Source organism: Capricornis sumatraensis, chromosome 21 (assembly GCF_032405125.1).
Source record: "Capricornis sumatraensis isolate serow.1 chromosome 21, serow.2, whole genome shotgun sequence".
In the NCBI taxonomy this organism is placed as follows: Eukaryota; Metazoa; Chordata; class Mammalia; order Artiodactyla; family Bovidae; genus Capricornis; species Capricornis sumatraensis.
In genome coordinates this window covers 36,099,101-36,125,300 of record NC_091089.1, presented here as the reverse complement: position 1 = coordinate 36,125,300, position 26,200 = coordinate 36,099,101, and the positions used below count along the sequence as shown (strand labels likewise).

At 48.0% G+C, this 26,200-nt stretch overlaps 1 protein-coding gene across 1 annotated transcript in view; it reads left to right on the top strand.

Moving 5' to 3' along the window:
• CABLES1 (Cdk5 and Abl enzyme substrate 1) overlaps positions 1-26,200 on the top strand; it is a 101,695-nt gene that overhangs the window by 62,500 nt on the left and 12,995 nt on the right. The window contains exons 4-7 of the mRNA XM_068993658.1: positions 4,566-4,643; positions 18,288-18,384; positions 20,529-20,685; positions 21,871-21,974. Of these exons, the coding sequence (XP_068849759.1) occupies positions 4,566-4,643; positions 18,288-18,384; positions 20,529-20,685; positions 21,871-21,974 (436 nt within the window). The remainder of the gene's footprint in view (positions 1-4,565; positions 4,644-18,287; positions 18,385-20,528; positions 20,686-21,870; positions 21,975-26,200) is intronic.

The window sequence follows — 26,200 nt, the reverse complement described above, 5'->3', positions numbered from 1 at the left end:
CCGTGCAGGTCTCTAATCTGGATTCCTCCTCTGGTCCCTGCCAAGAGTGGGCATCTAGGGGTAGCTCGACCCAAGAATGGAAAGAAGGTGCCCCAAGATGTTGTCTTCTATCTTTCCTTCCTTCCTGCCCTCTCCTCCAGCTGCTCAAAAATGGCCAACCAGAGGAGGACCAACCCTCCTGTAACTGATGTAAAACAATCACCTTGTAGGAGCGAGACTTGACCGGGACATTAGAATAAGTTTTTTTTCTGAATGGGACCCATGCTGCCAGCCTCTCCTGCACCTCGAAGTGAGGATCACACAGCAGTAGTGTGCGATTGAATCAATGTACCATTTAACTATGGGCACATCCCGGTTGAAACTTTGGAAAGAAGGTTTACATTTATAGTCTCTGGTTTTCTTGTTCAGGCTTCCCTGGTTGATGAGACAGTAAAGAATCTGCAGGAGACTGGGTTCGAGTCTTGGTTTGGGAAGATCCCCTGGAGGAGGGCATGGCAACCCACTCCAGTATTCTTGGCTAGAGAATCCCATGGACAGAGGAGCCTGGCAGGGTGCAGTCCATGGGGTCGCAAAGAGTCAGGCATGAGTGAGCGACTAAGCGCATTTCTTGTTCTATTGAAAGTGTCCAAAAATTCTAGAAAAATGGTACTGATGGACTTATTTGCAGGGCAGGAATAGAGATGCAGACATAGAGGACAGACCTATGGACACCGCAGGGTAAGGAGAGGATGAGACAAATTGAGAGAGTAGCTACCATGTATAAAATAACTAGCTAGTGGGAAGCTGCTGTGTGGTGCAGGGAGCTCAGCCTGGTGCTTTGTGATGACCTAGAGGGTTGGGATGTGGTGGGAGGTGGGAGGGAGGTTCAAGAGGGAGGGGACATGTGTATCAGTTCAGTTTAGTCACTCAGTTGTGTTTGACTCTTTGTGAACCCATGGACTGCAGCCCACCAGGCTTCCCTGTCCATCACCAACTCCCGGAGCTTACTCATGTCCATCCAGTCGGTGATGCTATCCAACCATCTCATCCTCTGTTGTCCACTTCTCCTCCCACCTTCAATCTTTCTCAGCATCAGACTCTTTTCAAATGAATCAGTTCTTCGCATCAGGTGGCCACATCAGGACACGTGGCTGATTCATGCTGATGTTTGGCAGAAACCAACACAACATGGTAAAGCTGCTGCTGCTGCTGCTAAGTCGCTTCAGTCGTGTCCGACTCTGTGCGACCCCATAGATGGCAGCCCACCAGGCTCCCCTGTCCCTGGGATTCTCCAGGCAAGAACACTGGAGTGGGTTGCCATTTCCTTCTCCAATGCATGAAAGTGAAAAGTGAAAGTGAAGTCACTCAGTCATGTCCGACTCTTAGCGACCCCATGGACTGCAGCCTACCAGACTCTTTCATCCGTGGGATTTTCCAGGCAAGAGTACTGGAGTGGGGTGCCATTGCCTTCTCCCACATGGTAAAGCAGTTATCCTCTAATTAAAAATGGATTTTCAAAAAATGTCCAAACCGTTTCTGTGTGGGAAGGAAGGCCACATCAGCAGTGAGTAATGAAGGAAGTGCAGGACCACTAACTAAGCCTGTTGAGTTTGTGCAACACATGCTTTCCTCTGTATGTGGAGGGATCACGAGGGACTCGGGCTTTCCTCCTGCCTGGGTGGGTGCTGGTGGGGGAGCTGTGTGTGGAGAATCTCTATCCTTCCATCTAGAAAGGGGCCCAGGCTGAGCGGAGTAGGAGCAGGGGCCACCTGGGGCTCCTGCGCCTCCTGTGTGATTGTGATCAGGGCTATTGTGATCGGTCACCCTCTGGCCCCACCCCACACTCCTCCTGGTGACCTGAGGGCCAGTCTGGAAAGCTGCCCTAGAAAATCTTTGACAAAAGCATCCGTGAGTGCCCAGTCAAACCTGAAGGAGCAGATTTTTCTAGTAAATCATAGAGAAGAGCAAGGCATTGAGGCCCAGGATGTTAAAGTGCATGGTTCAAATCCCCAGTCACACCAGCTATTACATCGGTTCTGTCACTGACTCATTCATGCCTCATCAGTTAAAGCATTTAGAATCTGATACCTAATTGACTTCCTTCGTAGCTCAGTCGGTAGAGAATCTGCCTGCAATGCAGGAGACCCAGGTTTGAGTCTTGGGTCGGGAAGATCCCCTGGAAAAGGAAATGGCTACCCACTCCAGTATTCTTGCCTGGAGAATCCCATGGACAGAGGAGCCTGCTGGGGTACAGTCCATGGGGTCACAAAGAGTCAGACATGACTGAGCGACTTAGCATGCAGGCACCTAATTGACACTTAATAGGTGTACATTCAGTCTACCTGAATAAGCTTTCTTGGCTCTGTTCTCGGACCTGTGGCTAGGGTTTGTGTCTGTGATATCTGATGAGAAACATCTCCCTGGAGAGAGGAGAGTCGGACCTCTGTGTCCCTGTTCACCTTTGTGAGGCTGCGTGTGTCGGCCTTCAGCTGTCCTTTCTCAACCTTTCACCTTTACCAGGCCTGTGTATTTTAGGGTCTGAATCCACAGACTGTTGAGAAAACTTACCTCAGCCCAAGAAGGCAGTTCCTGGTAAAAACAGTGAGTATTTATTGAGCTCGTGTTATTTGTCTGGCCCTGTTCTGTAGGCTTTGCAATATGGAAGCTCATTTACTCTTTACAACATTCCAATGAGATGGCTACTGATTTTTGTGCCATGGTTTTGGATGAGGAAACTGTAGAATGAGTGAGTGCCTGAGGTCACAGAAAGGGGACAGAGCTGGTACTGGAGGCTGAGGTTGGAGCTTTGGTCCTGCCTTCCAGTGATGGGTACTCAGGGGCTGCTCTGAAGCTCCGCCTTGCCCAGGCTGTTTCTGGAGCAGCTGTCATGTATGGAGAAGAAGCGGGCAGCAAATGTTTAGCAGCACTTTGTGATCAGGATGTTCCTGGAAGTAAAAACATAGTGGAGGCCACACCATAAAGGGAAAGAGTAACTAGTGAAAAGGGAGGAAATTCTTCCTGGGGAGGTTACTTGTGAACTGGGTTTTGAAGATTAAAGAGGAGTTCACCCAGCATATTTAGTAAGACACAACAGTGAGAAGAAATAGCATGCAAAGGACGGAGATATGAAACAGCAGGGATTTTTTTTAAAAGATGAAGGTGGGACTTCCCTGACAGTCCAGTGGTTAAGACTCAGTACTTCCACTGCAGAGGGCACAGGTTCAATCCCTGGTCGGGGAACTAAGATCCCACCCACATGCATGGTGCTCTTCCAAAAATAAAAAAAGTACCTAACAGGGACCTTATGAAAAAAAAAAGTGAGTGTACTGCAAGTACTTCTATCATGGATGAGTGATAAAGCGCAGGGGAAAATATTGTGTGTGTTGAGACCAGAGAGGCAGAAAGAGCCAGAAAACAAAGGGCCTGGGAACCTGCCATGCCAGGAAAAGTATCAAAGTGTTAGTCGCTCAGTCGTGTCCGACTCTTTGTGACCCTGTGGACTGTAACCCACCAAGCTCCTCTGTCCATGGGATTTTCCAGACAAGAATACTAGAGTGGGTTGCCATTCCATTCTCCAGAGGATCTTCTTGACCCAGGGATCAAACCTGGGTCTCCTGCATTGCAGGCAGATTCTTTACTGTCTAAGCCACCAGGGAAGCCCCATGCCAGGGAACCTGACTTAATTCTGGGCATGTAGGCAATTGAATATCATAGTTTTAAAACAAGGTCAAAATACCCAAAGCTTGAGTACTACTGCTTTATTCCCTGATAATAATTATTGAAGGAAAAGATAATCAAACTCAGTAAGTTCTGTATCTGATATGTGTTACCATCATGCTGAAGAATGTTGGTTTTTAATCTCCCCCACTGTTTCTTCATTTTTTTCATCAGCAATCCTCTTTGGCAAAAGTTATTCTAAGATGCCAAGATAAGTACTTTGGGGAGGTTTTTTGTTTCTTTTTTTTTTTAATGTTTTTTTAAGTGCCTTTGATTGCATAAGAGCGTCATGTAGAACTGTTTCCAGTAGTATCTTTTTAGCAGGAATGGAGGCTAAGACTGATTATGTAATTGTTCCCTCAATTTATTCTCAGAACCTAACACGCCGCCAGCGTATGAAAAGCCCTGATGATCACAATGGCATCTGAATGTCTTTCTTGCTCACGGTTTCTGGCACCGTTGCTTTTTGCATCGCTCATTGCAAAGTAGAAATTGATGATTTAAATGTGGCAGGACTGTTCACCCAGCATAGGGCACCCTGGACTCATAGCTCCATCTGCCCGTGCTGCCCACAGCCAGCCCCTCCCACCAGAAAATGGATTCATGCACATGTGTTCCTTAGAGACCCTTGCCGGGGTCTCACTGTGTTAACACTGAAATGAGGAGTGGCAGCATACTTCTGCTGTCCTGAGGTTGCGTTTTTGCAAGCAGAACAGAGTACCATCTGTTGGAGGCGGTGGCGGGAGGGTGCAGATACTGCTGTGAATTCCATGAATGCTGAATTGCTATAGAATTATTTTTTTTTAATTTAAGACGCTTTGCATTTAGTTTGTTTATTTGTGTTTGTGTTTTTTATTTTTATTTTTTAGAATAGTCCTTATCAGTGGCAGAAGATCCTTCTGTAGTATATTTTCAGTGCTGCCGTATCGGGACAGTACCCAAGTTGGGTATGTATATGCATGCTTGCTTTGTAGCCCTCTGGGCGAAAACTTCTGACACCCTGTGTGTGATGTGGCCGTGCTTTACATTTCAAAGAGCTTGCCTTGCCAATTCAGTATTTGTCAATTTGAGAGAAAAAAAAAGTTTCACTTTCTTTTCAGCCAAGAAGCTTCCTTGTTGTTGCTATTTGTGTGTGTGTGTGTGTGTGTGTGTGTGTGTGTGTGTTTTACCACATTGCCTGTTGTTTCTAAAACCTCTTGCAACACTATAAGGCAAGAGCAATCTGGGGCCCACCCATCCTGCAGGGCCTCGTCAACTTTTGGAGAAAGGTAGGTCAAGAAAGGAATCAGACGAATGGGTGGCATTCCTGCATCCTTGGCCTTGAACCGGGGGCTGGATAGTGACCAGTGAGCTGCAGCAAATATTAAGGCAAAGCAGTATCGGAACAGACCTGTGTGATTCAGATGGAGGAATGCACGAGTCTCTCGATCAACAAGCCCCTCCTTTGCTCTAAAAAAGAACTAAGTGACGCTCTGACGTGGCAAAGCCCCGCCTCCTCATTCTGCATCCCGGAACTCTGTGTTGTTTCTCCTCTCCACCCCCCAGCCTGAGTCTGACTCCTTCGCCCCCTCACCAGTTCACTGCATCCACCATTTGTCATCAGGGAGCTGTTGGTATTATTTAGGGCAGGACAGGTCCCTGTGGAGGGTGACAGGAGTACTGTGAGATGGCAGGTCTGGTTTCTGCAGACCAAATCTGGTGTTGCCCTCTGGTCACTGTAACAGTGACACCCGACTGTTGCCCCTTCTGAGGGCATTATGCCCCTGACCATTCACTCCTCTCCCACCCCCTTCCGTGGGCTCTGCCTGGTCATTTCCCATTCACTGTGACCTTCCCTTCCCTGCCCCGCCCCCCGCCACCCCCCCACAGACCTGTCAGACTGCCAGCCTGTTAAACTGACTCTGATCTTTATTCTTACTCTACACACCTTCCATCATGCATCTTATTCATGGAATATGGACTGTTATTAGCGCTGTTGCTTTCAGCCATGTCCGACTCTTTGTGACGCCGTGGACTGCAGCACGCCAGGATTCCCTGTCTTTCACTCTCTCCCAGAATTTGCTCAGACTCATGTCCATTGATGATGCCATCCAACAATTTCATCCTCTGTTGTCCCCGTTCTCCTCCTGCCCTCAGTCATTCCCAGTATCAGGATCTTTTCCAATGAGTTAGCTCTTCAAATCAGGTGACCAAAGTATTAGAGCTTGAGCATCAGTCCTGCCAGTGAATATTCAGGACTGATTTCCTTTATAATTGACTGGTTTGATCTCCTTGCTGTCCAAGGGACTCTCAAGAGTCTTCTCCAACACCACAGTTCAAAGGCATCAATTCTTCCTGGACATAAGGGCATTGAGATTTCTCCTCAGGTATCCCCCAGCTAATTCATTAAAGGTTATCTGGCGTGGACAATGCACCAGCTAACACCAGCTCATGTGATCTCAGTGACAGGGACTGCTCTTCAGCTCCCAAGATAGACTTTTAGAACTAGAAGGAACTTGGAGACTGTCTAGTCCTGTGGTTTGCAGGCTTTTTCTTTTTAACTGAAGAAGCCATTCTTCCAATGCAAGTTTACACAAAGTACCAATAAATAAAATCCCTAACTGCAGAGTTATTCCAGCAAAGTGGGAGTGAGGATGAGATGCCCACTCAAGTCCACTCTGTCCCTCATGGTCCCATTAGGGAAACCATAATCTTTATCCATCCCTCAAGCCAGGGAGTCATCAGGTGCATGGGAGAGAGGTGGCTCAGGCTGGATCCTCAGTCCTAGCAAGTTAACCAGCCTTTCTGGGCCCAGGCTTACTTGTCTGTAAAATCAGCTATAATGTCAACCTCAGAGTTTTGAGAACATTAGTGGAAGATTAACATATGAACCCTCCGAGTACCCTGCCAGGCTACAGTAGATACTCATTAAATGTTAACTTTGGGAACGTGTTTGTCTGGTCACAGAGCTACTTCATCACACTTTCTAGATCTGCCCCTATATGGCAGTTCTCAGTCCTCTTCATGGTAAGTTAGCCAGTGCCTACAAACACAAACCCAAGGGATTAATCTGCTCTTGGAGTTGGTCTTTGTTTTCCTCAGTGATACATCATTATTTTTAAAAATCAGGACTTCCCTGGTGGTCCAGTGGTTTTAAGAACTCGCCTTCCAGTGCAGGGGAGGCAGGTTCAATCTCTGGTCAGGGAAGATCCCACATGCTTCAGGGCCACTAAGCCCCAGTGCTGCCAAATAAATAAATATTAAAAGGACCCTGGTGGCTCAGTTAGTAAAGAATCTGCCAATAAAGCAGGAGATCCGGGTTTGATCCCTGGGTCAGGAAGATCCCCTGGAGAAGGGAATGGTGACCCATTCCAGTATTCTTGCCTGGAGAATCCCATGGACAGAGGAGCCTGGTGGGCTACAGTTCATGGGGTCACAAAGAGTCAGACAGAACTGAGCAAATAACACACTTCAAAAAGAAAAGAAAAAAAAAATCTGGAAAGTACATAAACACAAAAGGAAGATGAAAATTACTGAGCCTCACCTCAAAGCCATCATGAATATTTTGATCTGTTTCCTTCCAGTCTTTTTTTTCTTCCCTCCATTGGAACATGTGCTTGTATGGAATATGACAAGATGATTGTTCTGTTTTGATCTTTCTTGCTGGTGGTAAGAGGCTCTGCCAGATCCCACCTTTCAAAACAAGCTATTGGAAGCTGGTTGCTGAGAAGAGGAACAGATGTTGCCTGTCTTTTCCCTATAACTGAAACATCAAACCTTCCCATAGCTGTAAACACTCTTCTCAGATTAAGCTTGTAAATTATACCATTTTCTGGGAAGAGTCCCAGCCTTAAACCAGCTCCTTTTCTCTCCACCAGTTGCCAAGGCCCAACTGAGTCTTGTTGCTTTTTATCCACATTACTCATTGCCTTCTCTTTCTAGCATGGATTTGTGGTTTGGCTTGGTGACCCTCCACTTATAAAATGAATCGTAAGCAAGATGCCCAACTTTCCTGAGTAGGCAGATCCTACTTGATAAACAGCTCATCCACGGTTCTAAAACCATTGCCCCTCCTCTTGCTTCGCAGCTCACACTCCATCCTCTGGGCTGGTGTGCCATCACCATGGGAGCTGGAGTGGAAAATCTGGGAGCGCTAAAGGAATCTATGAGTTCAGAATTAGAGAGAGAGGAAGTTGTGAAACAGAGAAACAGCTTGGGAGAAAGGCTCCTGCAGTTCTGAGAAGAAAAAGCAAATTCAGAGGGGGAGGTGGGAATAATGCAAACTTGACCTCTTTTAAAATATTATGGAGGGTCAGCCCCAAACCAGGAAACCACAAGAGAAACCCAGCTTCATCTTATGTCTTCACCATCTTTCACCCTCTGAGCTCTTGCTGGTACTGTTGGGCTAGTTGAGTCACGCTGCAGGCCAAAAGGGCACTGTATGGGCTAATTGCCATTTATAACATTGCATCAGTAGAGAATGCATTCTGAGTCCAGAGGGCCGACTCGAAAGCTTTTGGATAACAACCCGCTGGTGAGTGAGAGATGCAGGCATTGTGTTGGGGACCAGTCCGGGGATTGTCCCTGTGCATAAGGGGAGTGATGTGGGTGCCCACATACTCTCACTTCCTGAAACATGTGGACATCCGTAGGTATTCCTGTATGTGTGTCTGTGTGCTTAGTTGTGTCCGAGTCTTTATGACCCCATGGACTATCCCTTGCCAGTCTCCTCTGTCCATGGGGTTTCCCAAGCAAGAATATTGGAGTGGGTTGCTATTTCCTTCACCATGAAATCTTCCTGATCCGGGGAGCAAACGGGTGTCTCCTTCATTGGCAGGCAGATCCTTTACCACTGAGCCACCTGGGGAGCTTTTATATGTATGGATCCAACCAAACGAAGTAGGAATGAATCCAATTAACTTGTGATTCAGAGCTATGTAAGAAGATGATCAAACTAGTGATTCCAGCAGAAACCAGTTTCTGAGACGTGTGTGGATACAGACTCATTCAGATAACCATATCTGATTGAATGATAGTCACTGGGTTAATTTTATGATAAATGTATCAGAGGGACATCCCTGGTAGTCCAGTGGTTGAGACTTTGCCTCCCAATTCAGGTTGCATCCCTGGTGGGGGAACTAAGATCCCACACGCCTCTTGGCCAGAAAACCAGAGCAAGGAAGCAATATTGTAACATTCAATAAAGACTTAAAAAAAATAACAAATGTATCAGAAACCATATAATGAAGAAAATGGCTTCCCAGTGGAGCACAAGGTACCTCTTGGGGGGCGTGATACAAAATAGCAGCTTCCACATGGTGTTTATGTGCTTAGCTTTTTGGCATTGGGGCATTTCAGATGAGGTCATCCTCTTGGGTCCATTTCCTGAGTTGATCATTTTGTGACACAGAGAACAGCTTCTTCTATTCTTAGGGCCTCCAAGCCTAAGTGCTGCCTGCCTTGCTCCCGGCCCATCACCCCTTCCTCCCCACCCATTTTCGCCAAAAACATCTCTTTTTCATTGTGGAAAATTGCACATTCACAAATTGTGTTTCTTTCCTCACACCAAGCATATTTCCACACAGAGACAGATTCAGGAATGATCTCATGGGTGAATCATGCTATTACCCCGCTGTTTATAGGCACTGCCTTTAGACAAAGATTTTGGTGTAAGCTGTGTTAAGGTCCCTTCATTGTCTGCCAGTTACCCAAGTAGGGAGGAGGGGTGGCTTATCAATGAAGTGCTGAGTGTGAAAGAGGCTGGACTTCTGGACTAAAAGCTGCTTTGATTTCACCTTTTCCCATCAGTCCTGGGCATTGTTCCATCGACTAAACTGTGATTTTATATCGCTCTGCTCTGATAGAAGGGAGCATGCCCAGTCCAAGATGGCGGCTGTACCATATCTGACGAGGTGACAAATAGCATCTCTTAGATGATGATAAATGCTGTGTGGTTGAGTTCCAGTGGATGTATGAGTTCTTAATTAAGATGAGCCCACAAGTGGTATTTTCTTTCCTAACCCAGCTTTTCAAGCTTTGCTTTCTGCACCACAAAGCTCTCTTGTTTTTGCAGGATCTGGAAATCCTGTTAATATTTAATTGGCTTTTAAATTATTTACACATAAGTGTTCAACCTATTGTGATCCTTTAAAGAGCAAGCGCCCAGTGGAGCTCCAGGCTGGCATTCCAAGGTCTTGAGTTGAGAGCACCATGAGCAGAATGACTAGGGATAAAAGGCCATCCCTACTCTGGAAGCAGAGAGCCATGGAAAACAGTTAATTGACCACAGACACACTTTTTCCTCCACTTCCCAGGTATTAAGTAATTAAATCCTTTTTTATTGTAAAAGTAAGAGGAATATTGGGTTCATATGCTCCCTAAGGAAAGGGTCTTCACTTGAATTTCTTGTTATCTAGTAGGGAATCTTGTTTGATCAGTTTCATGTACTATGGCTCAGTGAACTTTAAAAAAGGAAACGAAAGATGATTTTGCCTGTTACATAAGGTGAAATCCGGAGTTGGCCATTGAGTGGTTAATAGCAACCTGGGTAACCCCCTTTGGGCATCAGAATATCTAGATTGGCCATCTGCTCTGGCCGGTTGACTTCACAACTGTGCAATCACGTACATTCACTTTATGCTGTGGGAGCCAAAACTAAGACAGAGGTCCAGGGGGTTTCCAGGCATGGAGCTTTCAGGAGAGCTACATTGAATGACTTCCAGTGCTATCCAGTGAAGGAGGGGTTTATACCCCCCAAAAGAACCAGCCTGTATTTCTGCTCCTTGTTTAAGTGTCCACCTGCTGATTGGATGCATCCCCAAATGCATTTTCATCTTCTGTTTTAGCCTCCCCCCTTCCCCATTCCCCCTTCTTGAACTGACAGCATCCACTCCCCATCCCCATTGGCCACACATTGTATAAAAAAATCTGTGCTGAGTTTTCAAAGCATGCTTCACGCCTACAGCTTCTGCAAAAGTTAACAAACTTGAATAGAATGAGAAATGAGCTCTTGTAGCCAAATAAGTGCGAGCTGTAGAATCCCCCAGGCCTGTGGAGGAGAAGGAATCAGACCTTTGCGTTGTCCGCCATTTCTTAGCTATTCGTTTCTGTCAGCACATCTGTCCAAATGAGGTTTTCTTCTGTAATCTGATTGCCCCTGTTTGTCTCTGAGTGCACGCAACAGCATTTCAACCTTAATGCATACAGTTTTGGACAATATCCACATCTGGTATTTTTGAACCTGCCTCATTCCGTTTTCAGAAGCAGGTAGAACATAAATAAATTGACATTTGAACTCTTGAGATACCTGGGAAAAAAATAATCTCCTAGGATTTTCAGAGAAATAGAAGTGTCTGACTTCAGGTTGCTTTCAATTACTTTCTGCTGCAGTTTTGTTATCCAGCTCAGTCTCCTGGTACTGGAGGGTTAATGCTGGCATTTGAGCTAAAAAGATATTTCTATTTTCATACAGCATTTTGATGAGAATTCAGAAGGATGATCTTAGAAAGAAAACATCAAGATTTTATCACTGCTCCTCTGGGACTTCTGCTTAATTCTTTTCCACTGCTGTTTCTAGAGGACTCTCTTTGGGTAAACCAGCAACATCATTCAGAACTCCTTTCGGAGGTCACCTTCAACCCTTGAATCCCAAAACAGTGGGGCATCGAGGGCCACGGGTCTCTTCCTTGCTTTACACTCACATGTGAGCCCCAAGCCGTTGCTGTGTCTATAAATTAGGAGGTCACTATATGAAGTTGCCGTTTATGTGAGTCAGACAGACAACAGCAATTTCATATGCTTCCTATTAATGTAGTCATCCCACGGTATCCACGGGGGACTGGTTCCAGGACCCCTGGTGGATATTGAAATCCACAGAAGCTTAAGTCCCTTACATAAAATGGCATAGTATTTTTGTGTAACCTACACACATCCTCCTGTGTACTTTGAATCATTTCTGTGAATATGCCTGCTAAGTCGCTGTGGTTGTGTCTGACTCTTTGCAATACTATGGACTGTAACCCACCAGGTTCTTCTGTCCATGGGGTTCTCCAGGCAAAAATACTGGAGTAGGTTTCCATGCCCTTCACCAGGGGATCTTCCTGACCCAGGGATCAAACCCTTGTCTCCAGCATCTCCAGTACTGGCAGGTGGGTTCTTTACCACTAGCACCACCTGGGAAGCCCTTTGAATCATCTCTAGGTTACTTATAATACCTACTGCTGCTGCTGCTGCTGCTGCTAAGTCGCCTCAATCGTGTCCGACTCTGTGCAACCCCAGAGACGGCAGCCCACCAGGCTCCCCTGTCCCTGGGATTCTCTAGGCAAGAACACTGGAGTAGGTTGCCATTTCCTTCTCCAATGCATGAAAGTGAAAAGTGAAAGTGAAGTTGCTCAGTCATGTCCGACTCTTTGTGACCCCATGGACTGCAGCCCACCAGGCTCCTCCGTCCATGGGATTTTCCAGGCAAGAGTACTGGAGTAGGGTGCTGTTGCCTTCTCCACGTATAATACCTAGTAAAATGTAAATGCTATGTAAATAGTTGCCAGCACTCAGCAAATTCAAGTTTTGCTTTTTGGAACTTTTTGGGTTTTTTTCCCCAAATATTTTTGATCCAAGGTTGGTTGAATCCATGGATGCAAAACCTGGGGTATGGAGGGTTGACTGTATATGGTTTCAGCAACTCTTATAAGAGCACTTAGCTAAGGCACCTCGAGAAGTTTGTCAGCCTCTTTATAAAAGATGTGCTATTTAAGATCCCAAAAGTCTCAATATCAACAAATTCAAAAGCTGTTAAAGAGATGACATTATTGGCATAGATGAGATATGTTTCATTTTCCGTGCACACGTGGCTGTGTAAATGGATGTGTATATGTGGGCTGTCTTAATTCAGTCCCACCAAAACGGCAGTCCTGAAGTTAGTGACAACCTCTTCCTGAAAATGAGGCAGAAAAAAATGAACAAGTGTGCCCTCGGCTGCCACCATGAAGCAGTCAGTTTTTCTAGAGCAGTTGTGATATTTATAGCCATGTCAGTGAAGTTTCTGAAATGTGAATATAGCCAATATTGGTGCAGCAGCTTCAGTCTGCAAGAAATATCTTCTTAGTTAATAGACATAATATAAACTCCCTTCTACAAAACTGACAGGAAATTCCTACTTAATTATCACTGGGCACCACCCTTGTCCTCTCCAGGATGCACAAAGGACCTGGAATGTTGTGGACTTGGGGAGCACCATTGCTCATTGTCCTTTGTGTGCTCTGGCATCACTGAAACCCCCACTGCCATCCCCCCTGTCTGCACAGCCCCTCAGGGCAAAAGGATGTGCCACTCTATGCCTTGTATAGGATGTGAATTTTTATCTCAGCCGGGAGCTCCGTTCCTGGGGTGCTGATGGGGTGCAGGGCATGGGTCCCCTGTGACCGTGGGCATCACAGTCCTCATTTCCTCCCCACTGAGGACAGACCTGCTGCACTGGCTCCATCCACAGGGTCCTGCCTCTCTCCCATTCACTCCGGGGCTCCTAACATGGACTCTTCTCTGAGCTGGGGCCTGGGTCAGAGACATCCCCGGAGACAATGGGCAGAAAGTGGCCAGGCCACCTCGGGAAGGCCGACTTGCTAATCCCGTACAGTAGCCACACGTGGCTATTTACATTTTAACCAAAAATAAGATCTCAGTTCTTCGGTCGACTGGTCACACTGCAAGCACTCCATTGCCACGTGTGGCTCGTGCCTGCCCTGCAGGACAGCTCAGTCGGAGGACCATCCATCGCTGAGGGAGATTCTGTTGGACTGTAATGAGCAGTGTGTGTTTTCTCAGTAGTCGTCGAGGGTGGACACACTCTTCTCCTGTCTCACTTTCATTCTCAGCGTGCCGTAGTTATTTAGAGAGTAGAATGATACAGGTGAAGCGCCAGGGGTGGAAAGTGGTGGCTGTGGTATGCAGGGGGCACAGTAATTCTCCAGAGATGGTTTCCTGTGGTCAGGGGTGGTGGAGTTTTGCCCATAGAGCTCTCTCTTCCATGTGGTCCAAAGTGTCCGTGAGGCACTTGGATAGGCTAAGAACCCCTGTTCCTCTAAATTTTTTAATAATTTTATTCATTTATTTATGGCTGTGCTGGGCCTTTGTTGGTGCTCACGGCTTCCTCTAGTTGCGGCGAGTGGGGGCCGCTCTCCGTTGTAATGCACGGGCTTCTTCTTGCGGTGGCTTCTCCTTGTTGCGGAGTGTAGGCCCTGGGGCATGCGGGCTTCAGTAGTTGCAGCACCTGGGCTCAGTAGTTGTGGCTCGTGGGGTCCAGAGCACAGACTCTGAAGTTGGGGCACACAGGCTCAGTTGCCCCACAGCATGTGAAATCTTCCCGGACCAGCGATCGAACCTGTGTCCCCTGCATTGGCAAGTGAATTCTTATCCACTCTACCACCAGGGAAGTCCTCCCTGTTCCTTTTAAACCGGGCTTGGGGTTTATCTCATGGAGAGGAGTCTTGCATTTCATGTGCACTTAAAGTATAATTTTTGTTATGGCTCCATTTCTCACAAGAAGGGGAGTGTGTGGGAGCGTGGAGGGACTTTCCTGGCGGTCCAGTGGTTAAGACTTTGCCTTCCAATGCAGGGGACATGGGTTTGATCCCTGGTTGGAGAGCTAGGATCCCATGTACTACTAGGTGCTACCAAAATTTTTTTAAAAAAGAAGGGGAGTGTGGAGTAAAAGTGGCTGGTTTGGTTCTGCGAACTGGGATCTGTGCTTCCAGGATCAAGGGGCCAGTTGGCAAAGGCAGGGCTGCCCCGGGGAAGCACTGAGCCTGGGAGCAAACTGAGACAGATAGAAAGGGGCACAATGGAAAAACACCCACCATCGGTGCCATGTTTATGAACCAACAAGGAGTCAGTTGACCTCTGCTCAGCAAACACTTCTTTAAGCATCTTTACACATCAGATGCTAGGTAAATAGGATTCAGACATGGATGGAGACTCTGTTCCTGCCTACAGCCAGCTCTCCAGGTAGGAGCACTCTTTCTTTTTTTTTTTTTTAAACTTGACTCTCTTAAGTTTTTAAGATTTATTTTTAATTGAAGGATGATTGCTTTACAGTATGGTGTTGGTTTCTGCCAAACATCAACATGAATCAGCCGTAGATATGCATACGCCCCCTCCCTCTTGACTCTCCCTCCCATCTCCCTCCCCAACTCAACCCTCTAGGTTGTTACAGAGCCCGGGTTTAAGTTCCCTGAGTCATACAGCAAATTCTCATTGGCTGCCTATTTTACATATGGTAATATACGTTTCCTTGTTACTCTCTCCATCATCCCACCCGCTCCTTCCTCCCCACCCCCACCATCGTGTCCATGCATCTATTCTCTGTGTCTGTGTCCTGGAGCACTCTTAATAGGCACCTATTTGAATAGCCCTTATTTCTTTTAATCTTCTCATCCCATAAAGATATCTCCTGCTCTTGTATTAGTTTTCAGTCCTGAGTAACATTCTCCATCCGGGTGAAGTGGAAACAAGGAGACAGTTGTCTAGGAGCTGGGAATTTGAGGCACGTGCTTGCTGGGTTAGACTTTGGGAAAGCAGTAAGTCTGAGGAAGCGTGTTGTTGGTCCTTTAACAAAATACAGGTTCTGCTTCTTTGTGCCAGCTCGCCTGGTCTTCCACCACTGGGCCACTCCATCCTTTGCCACCACAGCTATTTTTGCCTCTTGTTCTGGTGCTTGCTCTGAAGGCATTTCCCTTTTTAGGGCCTTTATGCAGTCATCATCTTCATCCTTAATTGCTTGAGGAAATCTTCTGAGAATTGCCCCCGGTGGCTCACGTAGGAGGCGAGGCAACCGTGCACGTGGTCTCCGGGGAACCTGAGGTTCTCATGGTCTTGCTGAGCCCCACTCTGCTCCAGCCCACCTGGTCCTTCCAGCTTTGGATTTGAGGTCAATAACTGGGAAGCAGGGCTCTCTGTTGGTGTCGCATGTTCCTAAGGTGATGTGACTTAAATCAGCCTGGCCCTCAGAGCCCTCAGGGAGTGTGGTCCCTAGCAGAGGAGCCACCCAAGGTGGACTCAAACACTTGCCCAGAGCACTTCTATGACTCAGAATATGTGAGGGGCTTTCAGTGGGCTTCCCTGGTGGTTCAAACAGTAAGGGGTCTGCCTGCAATGCAGGAGACCTGAGTTCCATCCCCGGATCAAGAAGATCCCCTGGAGAAGGGAACGGCTGGCTACCCATTTCAGTATTCTTGCCTGGAGAATTCCACGGACAGAGGAGCCTGGCAGGCTACAGTCCATGGGGTCGCAAAGATTCAGACACGACTGAGCGACTAAAACTCATTCTCAGTAGCAAGCTAATTGCAATTACTTTGTATGCGGTTTATCTGGTGTCTCAGACGGTAAAGAGTATGCCTGCAATGCAGGAGACCCAGGTTTGATCCCTGGGTCAGGAACATCCCCTGGAGAAGGAAATGGCAACCCACTCCAGTATTCTTGCCTAGAGAATTCCATGGGCAGAGGAGCCTGACGGGCTGTACTGTCTATGGGGTTGCAGAGTCGGACATCACTGAGCAACTAACACTAACATACATATATATATATATACACTAATGTATATATGCATGCACACATATATAAACCTGCACTATATATGTAAGTTTAAAGTTTGAAGACTGGGATGGGTTGGTTGTTTTTTTCTTTCTGCATGATGTTAGTGTTGATTCCAAAAGGGGCTGCAGAGACCTTTTGATCTGGGCAGAACCATGGCCTCCCAAGGAGACTACCTTAGAAGGTGCAGTGCTTCCCAGATGCAGGTCTTGGGTGTTTCTTTTAAAAACGGTCATCAATCAGATCGGATTAGGGTGCCAGTCCATGCCTGGAACGCCCATAGACAAGGATGATTGCTCAACAAAGTGAAAAGATACCTTTTTTTCCCTCCTAGAAGGTGGGAGGGACGGCCTCTTGTCTTTCTTCCCTATCACACATGGGCTCTCATTCTCTCTTCCCGTGATTCCGTCACCTTTGGCCTGGAGAGTCTGGCCTTTACATGATGTTTATTCTTGCTTAGGTTGTAGGAGACGTCTCAGAGTGTGGCGGTTCCCTCCGGGCCACAAGGCCCGAATGCTGCCAGCCTGGGGCGGCTTTGAATACCAAGGCTGCATGTGGAGCCCAGCTGGAAGAGGGAGCTTCCAAACTCAGTTCCAATCCAAATCACCTGGGAGTATTTAAAACTCAAGCCAACCAGGTTACGCCCCATTCAACTGAATCAGAATGAACATCTGGGGACGGGGGCCAGACACCATACGGGCACACCTCGTTTTATTGTGCTTTACAGACACTGCTTTTTTTCCCCCCTTTTATGGATTGAAGGTTTGTGGCAGTCTGCATTGTCAGATGATGGTTAGCATTTGTTAGTATTTTTTAATTAAAGCTTGTACATTTTTTTTTTTAAACATAGTGCTATGCAAACTTCATAAAGTGCAAACATAACTTTTATATGCACTGGGAGACCGAACAATTTGTATGACTCGCTTTGTTGCAATATTTGTGTTGTTGGAGTCATCTGGAACTGAACCTGCAGAATCTCTGAGATGTGCCTGTAGTTTGTCAAAGATCCCAGGCTATTCTAATACGCAGTGAAAGTCTGAGAGCTCCTGTAAGGAGGGATTAGCCTTGAAAATGTGAACAGTTACCCGTGAGCAGAGCCACAGCCAGACCCAGGAAAGAATGCTGCATGAAATGCTGCACCGGACACAAAACCAGTGTCTACAGCCCACTGTCAGCAGGGACCTTGGTGAGCCGGTTACTTGCACTGGGCCTTGTTTTTCTCATCTGTAAAATGGGATAATAATAGCAACACATGTCCAATAGGGTGATCTTAAAGAATGAAAAGGAAGATGTGTGAAAGTAAATTAGGACGTGCTTGCTGGTAGTAGGGGTAGTTGTGTTAGTCGCTCAGTCGTGTCCGACTCTTTGCGATTCCATGGACTGTAGGCTACCAGGCTCCTCTGTCCTTGGGATTCTCCAGGCAAGAATGCTGGAGTGGACTGCCATTCCCTTCTGCAGAGGATCTTCCTGACCCAGGAATCGAACCCGGGGTCTCTTGCGTTGCAGGCAGATTCTTTACCATTTGAGCAACACAGAAGACCTTGCTGGTAGTACTGGACATTATTCTTTTATAGAGATAGTCATTGTCTGAGTGGCCTGGTAAGGTAGCTGGGGTGGCTGTTGTGGCATTAGTCCCTTCATTACTAGTAATAAAGCTGAGAACTGTTTAGGGTAAGAATTTCTTCCTCCTGTCTAATAAGGGAGTGGCAAGGAGAGGTGACCTCCTCTGGCTTCCTGTTAGCTGGCCATTTAAGAGCCGACGGGCTTGCTGATCGGGAAGGGACTTTGGTAATCCACTGGCTACTGAGCCTGACTCTCATCTTCAGGCTCTCTGTTCAGTTGAATTTCATTATACTAAAGTGGGTGGAACTACCAAGAAGCCCCGAAAGAGGGACAGAGAATCCTGTCAGGCATGGCGGGACCTCCTCCATCATTATTGTGAGAGTGACTCTGGCGTTCCGACAGTAAACATCTCCGTGGCTCCTTCCGGTGCAAACAGAAGCATCTTTATCCTTGGCTTGTCCCTGCAGGGATTTGAAGCTGGACGGAGGGAGACAATCAGCGGGAGCCGTGAGCCTGAAGGAGATCATCGGCCTGGAAGGTGTGGAGCTGGGTGCCGACGGGAAGGTAAGACCGCCTGGCTCCCAGACCTCCGGCTTATGCAACAGACACCATGAGGGTCAGGAAGCAGAGGCTGTGATGGACCACAAACCACCCTTGGGCTGGAAAACCTGACGTGGGGCACAACCTGGGTGCGTGAGTGATGCCAGTCCAGAAGGAAGAGTTAGTCGCTCAGTCGTGTCCTACTCTTTGCAACCCCCATGGACTGTAGCCCACCAGTCTCCTCTGTCCAGGCGATTCTCCAGGCCAGAATACTGGAGTGGATTGCCATGCTCTTCTCCAGGGTATCTTCCTGACTCAGGAATCGAACCCAGGTCTCCTGCATTGCAGGCAGATTCTTTACCGTCTGAGCCACCAGGGAAGCCCCCTATCCAGGTGTGCAGATGGGTTAAATGGCAGCCCAGCTGTTTCTCCATGAATGCCCATCCTGGCTAGTCCAGTCACCCACTCTTGTTCTAAGAACCCCCAGTGGATGCCTGAAACCTTGGGTAGGGCAGAACCCTACATATGCTATGTTTTGCCTTATATATGGGTTTTCCTAGTGGCTCAGACGGTAAAGTGTCTGCCTGCAATGTGGGAGGCCCGGGTTTGACTCCTGGGTCAGGAAGATCCCCTGGAGAAGGAAATGGCAACCCACTCCAGCACTCTTGCCTGGAAAATCCCATGGATGGAGGAGCCTGATAGGCTACAGTCCATGGGGTTGCAAAGAGTCAGACATGACTGAGGGATGTTTTGCCTTATACATACATACCGCTAATAAAGTTTACTTTTTAAATTAGGCACAGTAAGAGACTATCCGAATTGTACTTTGTCACTGCTTTGTGCTTTGGGGCCATTAGTAAGTAAAATAATGCTTGAGCACGAGGCCTGTGATACCATGATAATTGATCTGATAACCAAGACGGCTACTCCGTGACTAAAGGGTGGGATCGCCGGACAAAGGGATGGTTCATGTCCTGGGTGGGACAGCGCTAGATTTCATCATACTGCTCTGACTGACTCACAGTTTAAAGCTGAGGAATTACTTCTAGAATTCTCCATGTAGTTTTTTTGGGCCATGAGTAGCAAACTGTGAGTGAGGGGAAACTGCTTTCTCTTGCATACGCACACCTGCGTGTGCCTGGATGAGGTGGCGGGTGGTTTGAACAAGCATTAACTGTGGTGAGTAGCAATCCCACTAATAGACAGTGTTTAGGGGCTTTCCAGGCTTCCTCAGTGACTGAGTGGTAAAGAGTCCGCCTGTAATGAAGGAAACGTGAGTTCGATCCCTGGGTCGGGAAGATCCCCTAGAGGAGGGCATGGCAACCCACTCCAGTCTTCTTGCCTGGAGAATCCCATGGACAGAGGAGCCTGAGGGGCTACAGTCTATTAGGTCGCAAAGAGTCAGACACCACTGAAACGACTTAACACACACGTGCGCAATGCACCCAACTGGTGTCATGAGCCACGTCTCTGCCAAGCAGGTGAAAAGAAAAACACGTGTTGCCGCTTCATTCCTAAAGACTGAGTGTTCACAGGGGAAGGAATGAGGATAGAGTGAGATGAACACCTTAGATGCAGCATCTGCCAGGGGAACGGGGGAGGGCAGAGCCCTTATCAGAGACTCTTGAGGCCTGATCTTCTGGAATTCTACCCGTGGTGAATTAAACAAAGCATTGCAGCATAATGCCTTCTGAGTTAGAAAACCTCCCAGCAGCTTCAGAGATGGTCCCTTGCTATCAGACACATGACTATCTATCTCTGCCCCATAACATGAATATTATCATGAGTGGGGTAAATTAAAACTAGGATGGCCTCAAGTCAGTCTAGTTTAGGTTTTGGCACAAATGTGCAAAAACAAATTTCATTTTTCAGATCTTGGATTTTAGAATTGCCCAGCTATGAGACTGTGGACCTAAACTTGGCGTGGCAACGCAGCTTGGTCAGAATGCAAACCTCACATTCAGTTCAGTTCAGTCATTCGTGTCCGACTCTTTGTGACCCCATAGACTGCAGCACGCCAGGCTTCTCTGTCCATCACCAACTCCTGGAGCTTGCTGAAACTCATGTCCATCAAGTCAGTGATGCCATCCATCCAACTATCTCATCCTCTGTTGCCCCCTTCACTGCCGTGGGTTAATCACTGACCTGTTTTTGTCTTCATCTTTTAGACTGTTTCTTACACCCAGTTTCTGTTGCCCACGAATGCCTTTGGAACACGGAGAAACACCTTAGACTCCACATCCTCCTTCTCCCAGCTCCGTACCCTGAGCCATCGCAGCCTCTCCATCGGCCGGGCGAGCAGCACCCAGGGGAGCCTTGACACGGGTAAGCTGGGATCTGGCCACAGGAGGTGCCTCAGTGGACAGCATAGATTGGGTCTCCTTGTGTGCATGGGTGGATGGGCAGGCTCACTACCATGCCACAGGGTAGGTTCTCTAATGAGAGGCCTCGGTCACCAGCCCCTAAGCTTCCATGAGGAAACATCCCCAGACCACCTTGCAGAGAGGCCTGGCTCCCTGGCTTCTTTCTGCCTCTTAGCTCCTCATCCCTCTGCTTACCTGCTTCTTACCTACATTCTCCTAGTGCTCAAGTTTGACTTTTCAGGCCTTTCCTGGTGGTCCAGTGGCTAAGACTCTGCTCTCCCAATGCAGGGGACCCAGGTTTGATCCTTGGTCAGGGAACTAGATCCCACATGCTGCAACTTAAAGATCCTATAAGTCGCAACTAAGACCTAGTGTGGCCAAATAAATGTTTTATGTTGGCCCTTTTTCAAATAATTGGACCATAAATGAACAGTCAGGTGTGAAAACTCCCTTAGTGACTCTCACAGCAGGTGAGCTTACTCAGCCACTGACAGAAGACTCCAGCTTCTCCTGTACAAGCCTCTGTGGGAATTGACGTGGAGAAAAATGCTTTATGAGGCAGGATTCTTTGCACTCTCAGAGAAATTCCAGGTGAACGTGAAGTTCCTCAGGCCCATCCAGGTGCTGTTCGGCCTCCTCCAGTCACTGACTGCTGTTTGCACTGGTATCTGCTCTGGTTTGCATGCATTCAGACCCCCAGAGCCTGCCCAGAATTATTCACACTGAGTGTACTTCTCACACGTGATAACTTGAGGCTCATTTGATCTGTAGGTTTAGAAAATGAGCCTTTTCCGGGCCTTGTTTTGCAGTCTGTGAGTGTTCACAGCAACATTCATGCTTATGAGGTTTTGTGCTCTGCCAGGTCAGGGAAATTAATATATAATTTTTCTTTTAATGGAAAAAATGTCAGAATGTGAAGTATTTGACGAACTCCTTTGCCCAGGGCAGGGAGGGGTGGTGGGCACACGGGTGGGACACACTTCATTGGCATGCGGAGACATCTCCTGATGGTCAGAGCAAGCAATGTGACTGGGCTCAGAAACCTGAAACCAGCCTTCCTACTGTCGAACTGTGTACCAGGCACCCACCTGGCCACTTCTGCTTCAGGAGGTCAGGTTCCTAATTATCATTTTGCATTGATCCTCAGGTAGTGACCTGGGAGACTTTATGGACTATGACCCGAATCTTCTGGATGACCCCCAGTGGCCTTGCGGCAAGCACAAGCGAGTTCTCATCTTCCCTTCATACATGGTGAGTGGTGGTGGAGGGATGGTCAGGGAGCTGGCCCCCTCAGCCTCCTGGGAAACTCGGAGGTGCCATGCTGTTCCTGTGGATGGTGGTTCTTCCTGGGGTTGGGGCTTTCAAACACTGCTCCACGTGGTTCTTCTCAACGACCCCCCCACCCCCACTTGCCCGGGAGGGTCACTCAGGGAAGGACCAGGACGTGCATCATACCCAGGATTCTTCTGGCCACCAGGCCCAGGTACACCCCTTTAGAGGGTGTGAGACGGCTGAGTGGCCTGTGTGTGTGAACGCTGCCGGCTCAGGGTGGAACCGCACCTCTGAGGTTGTACATCCATGGACCCCAGTGGGTAGGGGACGACCAGCCCGCCCATCACCGGCAGCGCTGAGTTCAAGTTCAGCTCGCTGGGGTTCCTTGGTGACCGTAGGCCACTGTCCGCGCTCTGAGCAAACATTTGGCACCAGGCTCCGGATGACAGAATCATCTCCTGGGAAAGTGAAAGTAGGACAATGTGGGTGTTAAATGCAAAACCTTTCCTTGCTGTTTTTGTTTCACGGGCTCTTCCTGTTTTTCCCTTTGGGTGATTCGCTTTCTGCTCTTGGCTGACCACCGTTTCCCACCACTGCGGCCGCTGGGTCTCCAGACACCCGTGGGGCCTGACGGGGTGTCGTGTGCTTTCAGTGGGCAGACTTTCCCTGACTCAGAGGTGGGCAGAGCCCAGGGTATTGCAGGAGGAGGGGAGCTGGGCTTTGTGGGAACCTTCGCCCATGCCAGGCCTGCCATGTGTGCCTCCAAGTAAAAAGCACAGACTCAGGATACCCCCACCACCCCCTGCCAGGCAGCTCTGGTTCCCTTCTCCCCCCGAGCCCAGCCTGATGTCAGAAGCCCTGGCCCTAGGAGTGGGCAGAGGATCCTTCCTCTGTTCTAGGCTGTTATGTCTGCAGAGGCCAGAGTCAGACCCCAGCCCATGCACTCACTGTTAAGCTTATCGTTAGCAGCGGAAGCCCCCACCCCCACCTCCACCCCCCAGCCTGTCCATCTGGCCAGCATCTGGCAAGTAGCTGACGTCAGAAAAGCACCAGACAGAATTCAAGCCCGCATTGATACTTTCAACATAGATCCTCTTGTATTAATAATTTGGCAAGTAGCTCAGAGATCATTCTAAAATGCTACACTGAGCCAGGATGAATTGCCAAAGGCATCTTGTTTAAAATTGCCCCGGCTACTCTCTCCCATCCTTACTCTCCAACTCTTAACACAAAAGGCAAAACCAGGGCCATGTATGATTATTTTTTCCCTATGACCTATTGGCTCAGATGGTAAAGAAATTGCATGCAAGAGACCCAGGTTCCATGAGTTGGGAAGATCCCTGGAGAAAGAAATGGCAACCCACTCCAGTATTCTGGCCTGGAGAATTCCATGGACTGTATAGTCCATGGGGTTACAAACAGTAGGACACGACTGAATGACTTTCACTCCTTTTATAGGTCTGGGCTTCCCTGTTGGCTCAGATAAGAATCTGCCTGCAGTGCAGGAGACCCGGGTTTAATTTCTGGGTCAGGAAGATCCCCTGGAGAAGGAAATAGCAGCCCACTCCAGTATTCTTGCCTGGAGATTCCCATGGACAAAGGAGCCTAGTGGGCTACGGAACATGGGGTCCCAAAGAGTTGATCACGACTGAGCGAATTTTACTTTTATAGGTCAGTGTCTGGCCAGTGTGGTTCTGATTTTTTGTTTTTCTTTCAGTGATTTAATTGTGAGCTTCGAGGTTCTGGGCTACAGTCTATGCGGGCACACCTGTGCACACAGATCATTTCCCCTCTCCTGGACAGTGTGTTAGATGACCTGCCAGGTCAGCATATATTAATATGTCCTACCCTCATTTTATGATCCCAAGTGGGTCATTTTTCAGTTCACCATGTTGAATCTGTAGCCTGTGCTTCCTGTAACCGTCCATTTTTTTTAGGGAATGAAATTGCTCGTGAGCTGCACTTGCCTGGTCAGCTTCATAAGACCTATATGTCTTTCTGATCTGGCCACAGATATTGATAATATCTTTAATAAAATATGGCACATCTACTTTGCAGCCCTGACGTGCATGTGGAAGGTTGTAAAGAACCTCAGCCTGGCTCCCGAGAGAATGCTCTCTAGTAGACATGGATTCTAGGTCAATTTTTACATTGAACTTGCAGGAGAAGGAGTGGGGTGAGGCGGGGCAGGGGTTGGATTTTGGTTCGCTCGCTTTATTTTGTGTGTTGGGTAACAGGTATAGAATGTGTCCATTCGACCAGTACTGTGAGGCCCTACTTTGTGCCAGGCCAGGTGCTACCTTCTACGGCAGAGGAAAAACCAGCCACCTCCCCCCATTGTCCTCGACCTTAGAGTGAGTGAGTGGAGGAGTCAGACAAGTCACTGTAGTGAGGAGGGGGAGGAGAGAATCACCGTAGAAAAGTGGTGGGAAATGACTAACAGGGTGGGTCAGGTTTCTAGGAAGGCTGCCCTGAGGAAGTGGATCGAAAGTGAACGCTGAGGTGAGAGAAGGCGCCGGCCTGCTGGGCCTCGGGAAGGAGGCCCCACGTGCCAGAGCCTGAGGTGTGTGAGAGGTTGACCTTGTGTCAAATGGGTATTTTGAGCAGTGACAGTTGCCACCCTTAGCACACACATGCACACCCACAGGCGCACACACGGGGAAGTCCATAAACTGATGATCCTGACAAGGTTACTCCACTAACTTGACCCCATGCACAGAGAGCTGCGCTTGTTAATAGGCGCCAACTACCAAGGTGGATGGTGGCGCTAGAGGTAAAGAACCCGGCCTGTCAGTGCAGGAGACATGAGAGCTGCAGATTCGATCTCTGAGTCTGGAAGATCCCTGGAGGAGGAAATGGCAACCCACTCCAGTATTCTTGCCCGGAGAATCCCATGGAGAGAGGAGCCTGGCGGGCTGCAGTCCACGGGGTCACAAACAGTCAGATGTGGCTGAAGCGGCTGAGCACACCCGCACCAAGGTGGACAAGGTCACCTGATCCAGGCTGCTGAGGGTGTGGGGCACCTGTCTGTAGGTGGGCAGGAAGAACTGACACAGCTTGAAGCGTTCCTGATGCCAGGAGACCCCTCGTGATTGGCAGGGCGCCCCCTGCAGGCAGACATAAGTCCTGTGAGCCCAGCCCCTCTGACCCACAGCCGGGAGCCAGGCAGGGGGGCAAGTCCCTCACAGGCTGACCGTCTGAGCAACACCACCCACCTCCCTAAATATCAGCCTCCAAGGCCTCTGAGGTCCTGCCACCCTAGGCCTGTCCCTGCTAGACTTCCAGCGCAGTTGAAGTTTAGTCAGCCCAGCAGAGGCCCATGTTTAGGAACCAGGGACTGTTCCGGGTTTTGGGGTGATCCTATACATGTGGAATTTCAGGGTCCGAGGTGTTGGTGTGGCCGCTACAGAATCAAGCCACCTTTACAGTGACGAGCTAGACCTTTTACCCCATCAAATCCTGCAACAGTCATTGTTTTTCTCTTTTCATTTTAAGATATAATTTTAATCAAATGTATCCATTGAAAGTGTATAGTTCCATGAATTTTCCATCCTCCACTCTGACCACATCTGTCCATTTAGAAAGTTCCCTCGGGATTTCCCTGGTGGTCCAGCGGTTAAGACTCCGTGCTTCTAATGCAGGGGACATGGGTTCAACCCCAGGTCAGGGAACTAAGATCCAGCTATGCAGTGTGCCCAAAAAATGTTTTAAATTTTAATTAAATTAATAAAAAAGAAAGTTCTCTCCTTTCCATCCTGTTCTGCATCATGCCGGCTCCCAGCAAAGACAACTGCCATTCTGACTTCTGTCACCAAAGTTGGTTTTGCCTCTACTGGGACTTCATAGGAACGGAATTGTGCCCTATCAATATGTGCTTTTTAAAAAATCTGTCTTCATTCGCACAACTTAATATCTGTAAGATTCACTCATGTTGCATGAATCAGCAGTTTGTTTTTCTTAATTGCTGAGTAGGGTTCCATTGTCTGGATAGACCATCACTTATTTATCCATTCTGCTTTTGATGGACAGTTATATTATTTACATTTAGGGATATTATGAATCTTGCTGATATGAACATTCCCATACAAGCCTTTCTGTGGACATACGTTTTCATTTCTCTTGGGTAAATACCTGGGAGTGGGCTTTCTGAATCATGTCTACCAACCAGGGTGTAGTTGAAGGTTCACATTTGTTCTCCATAGATG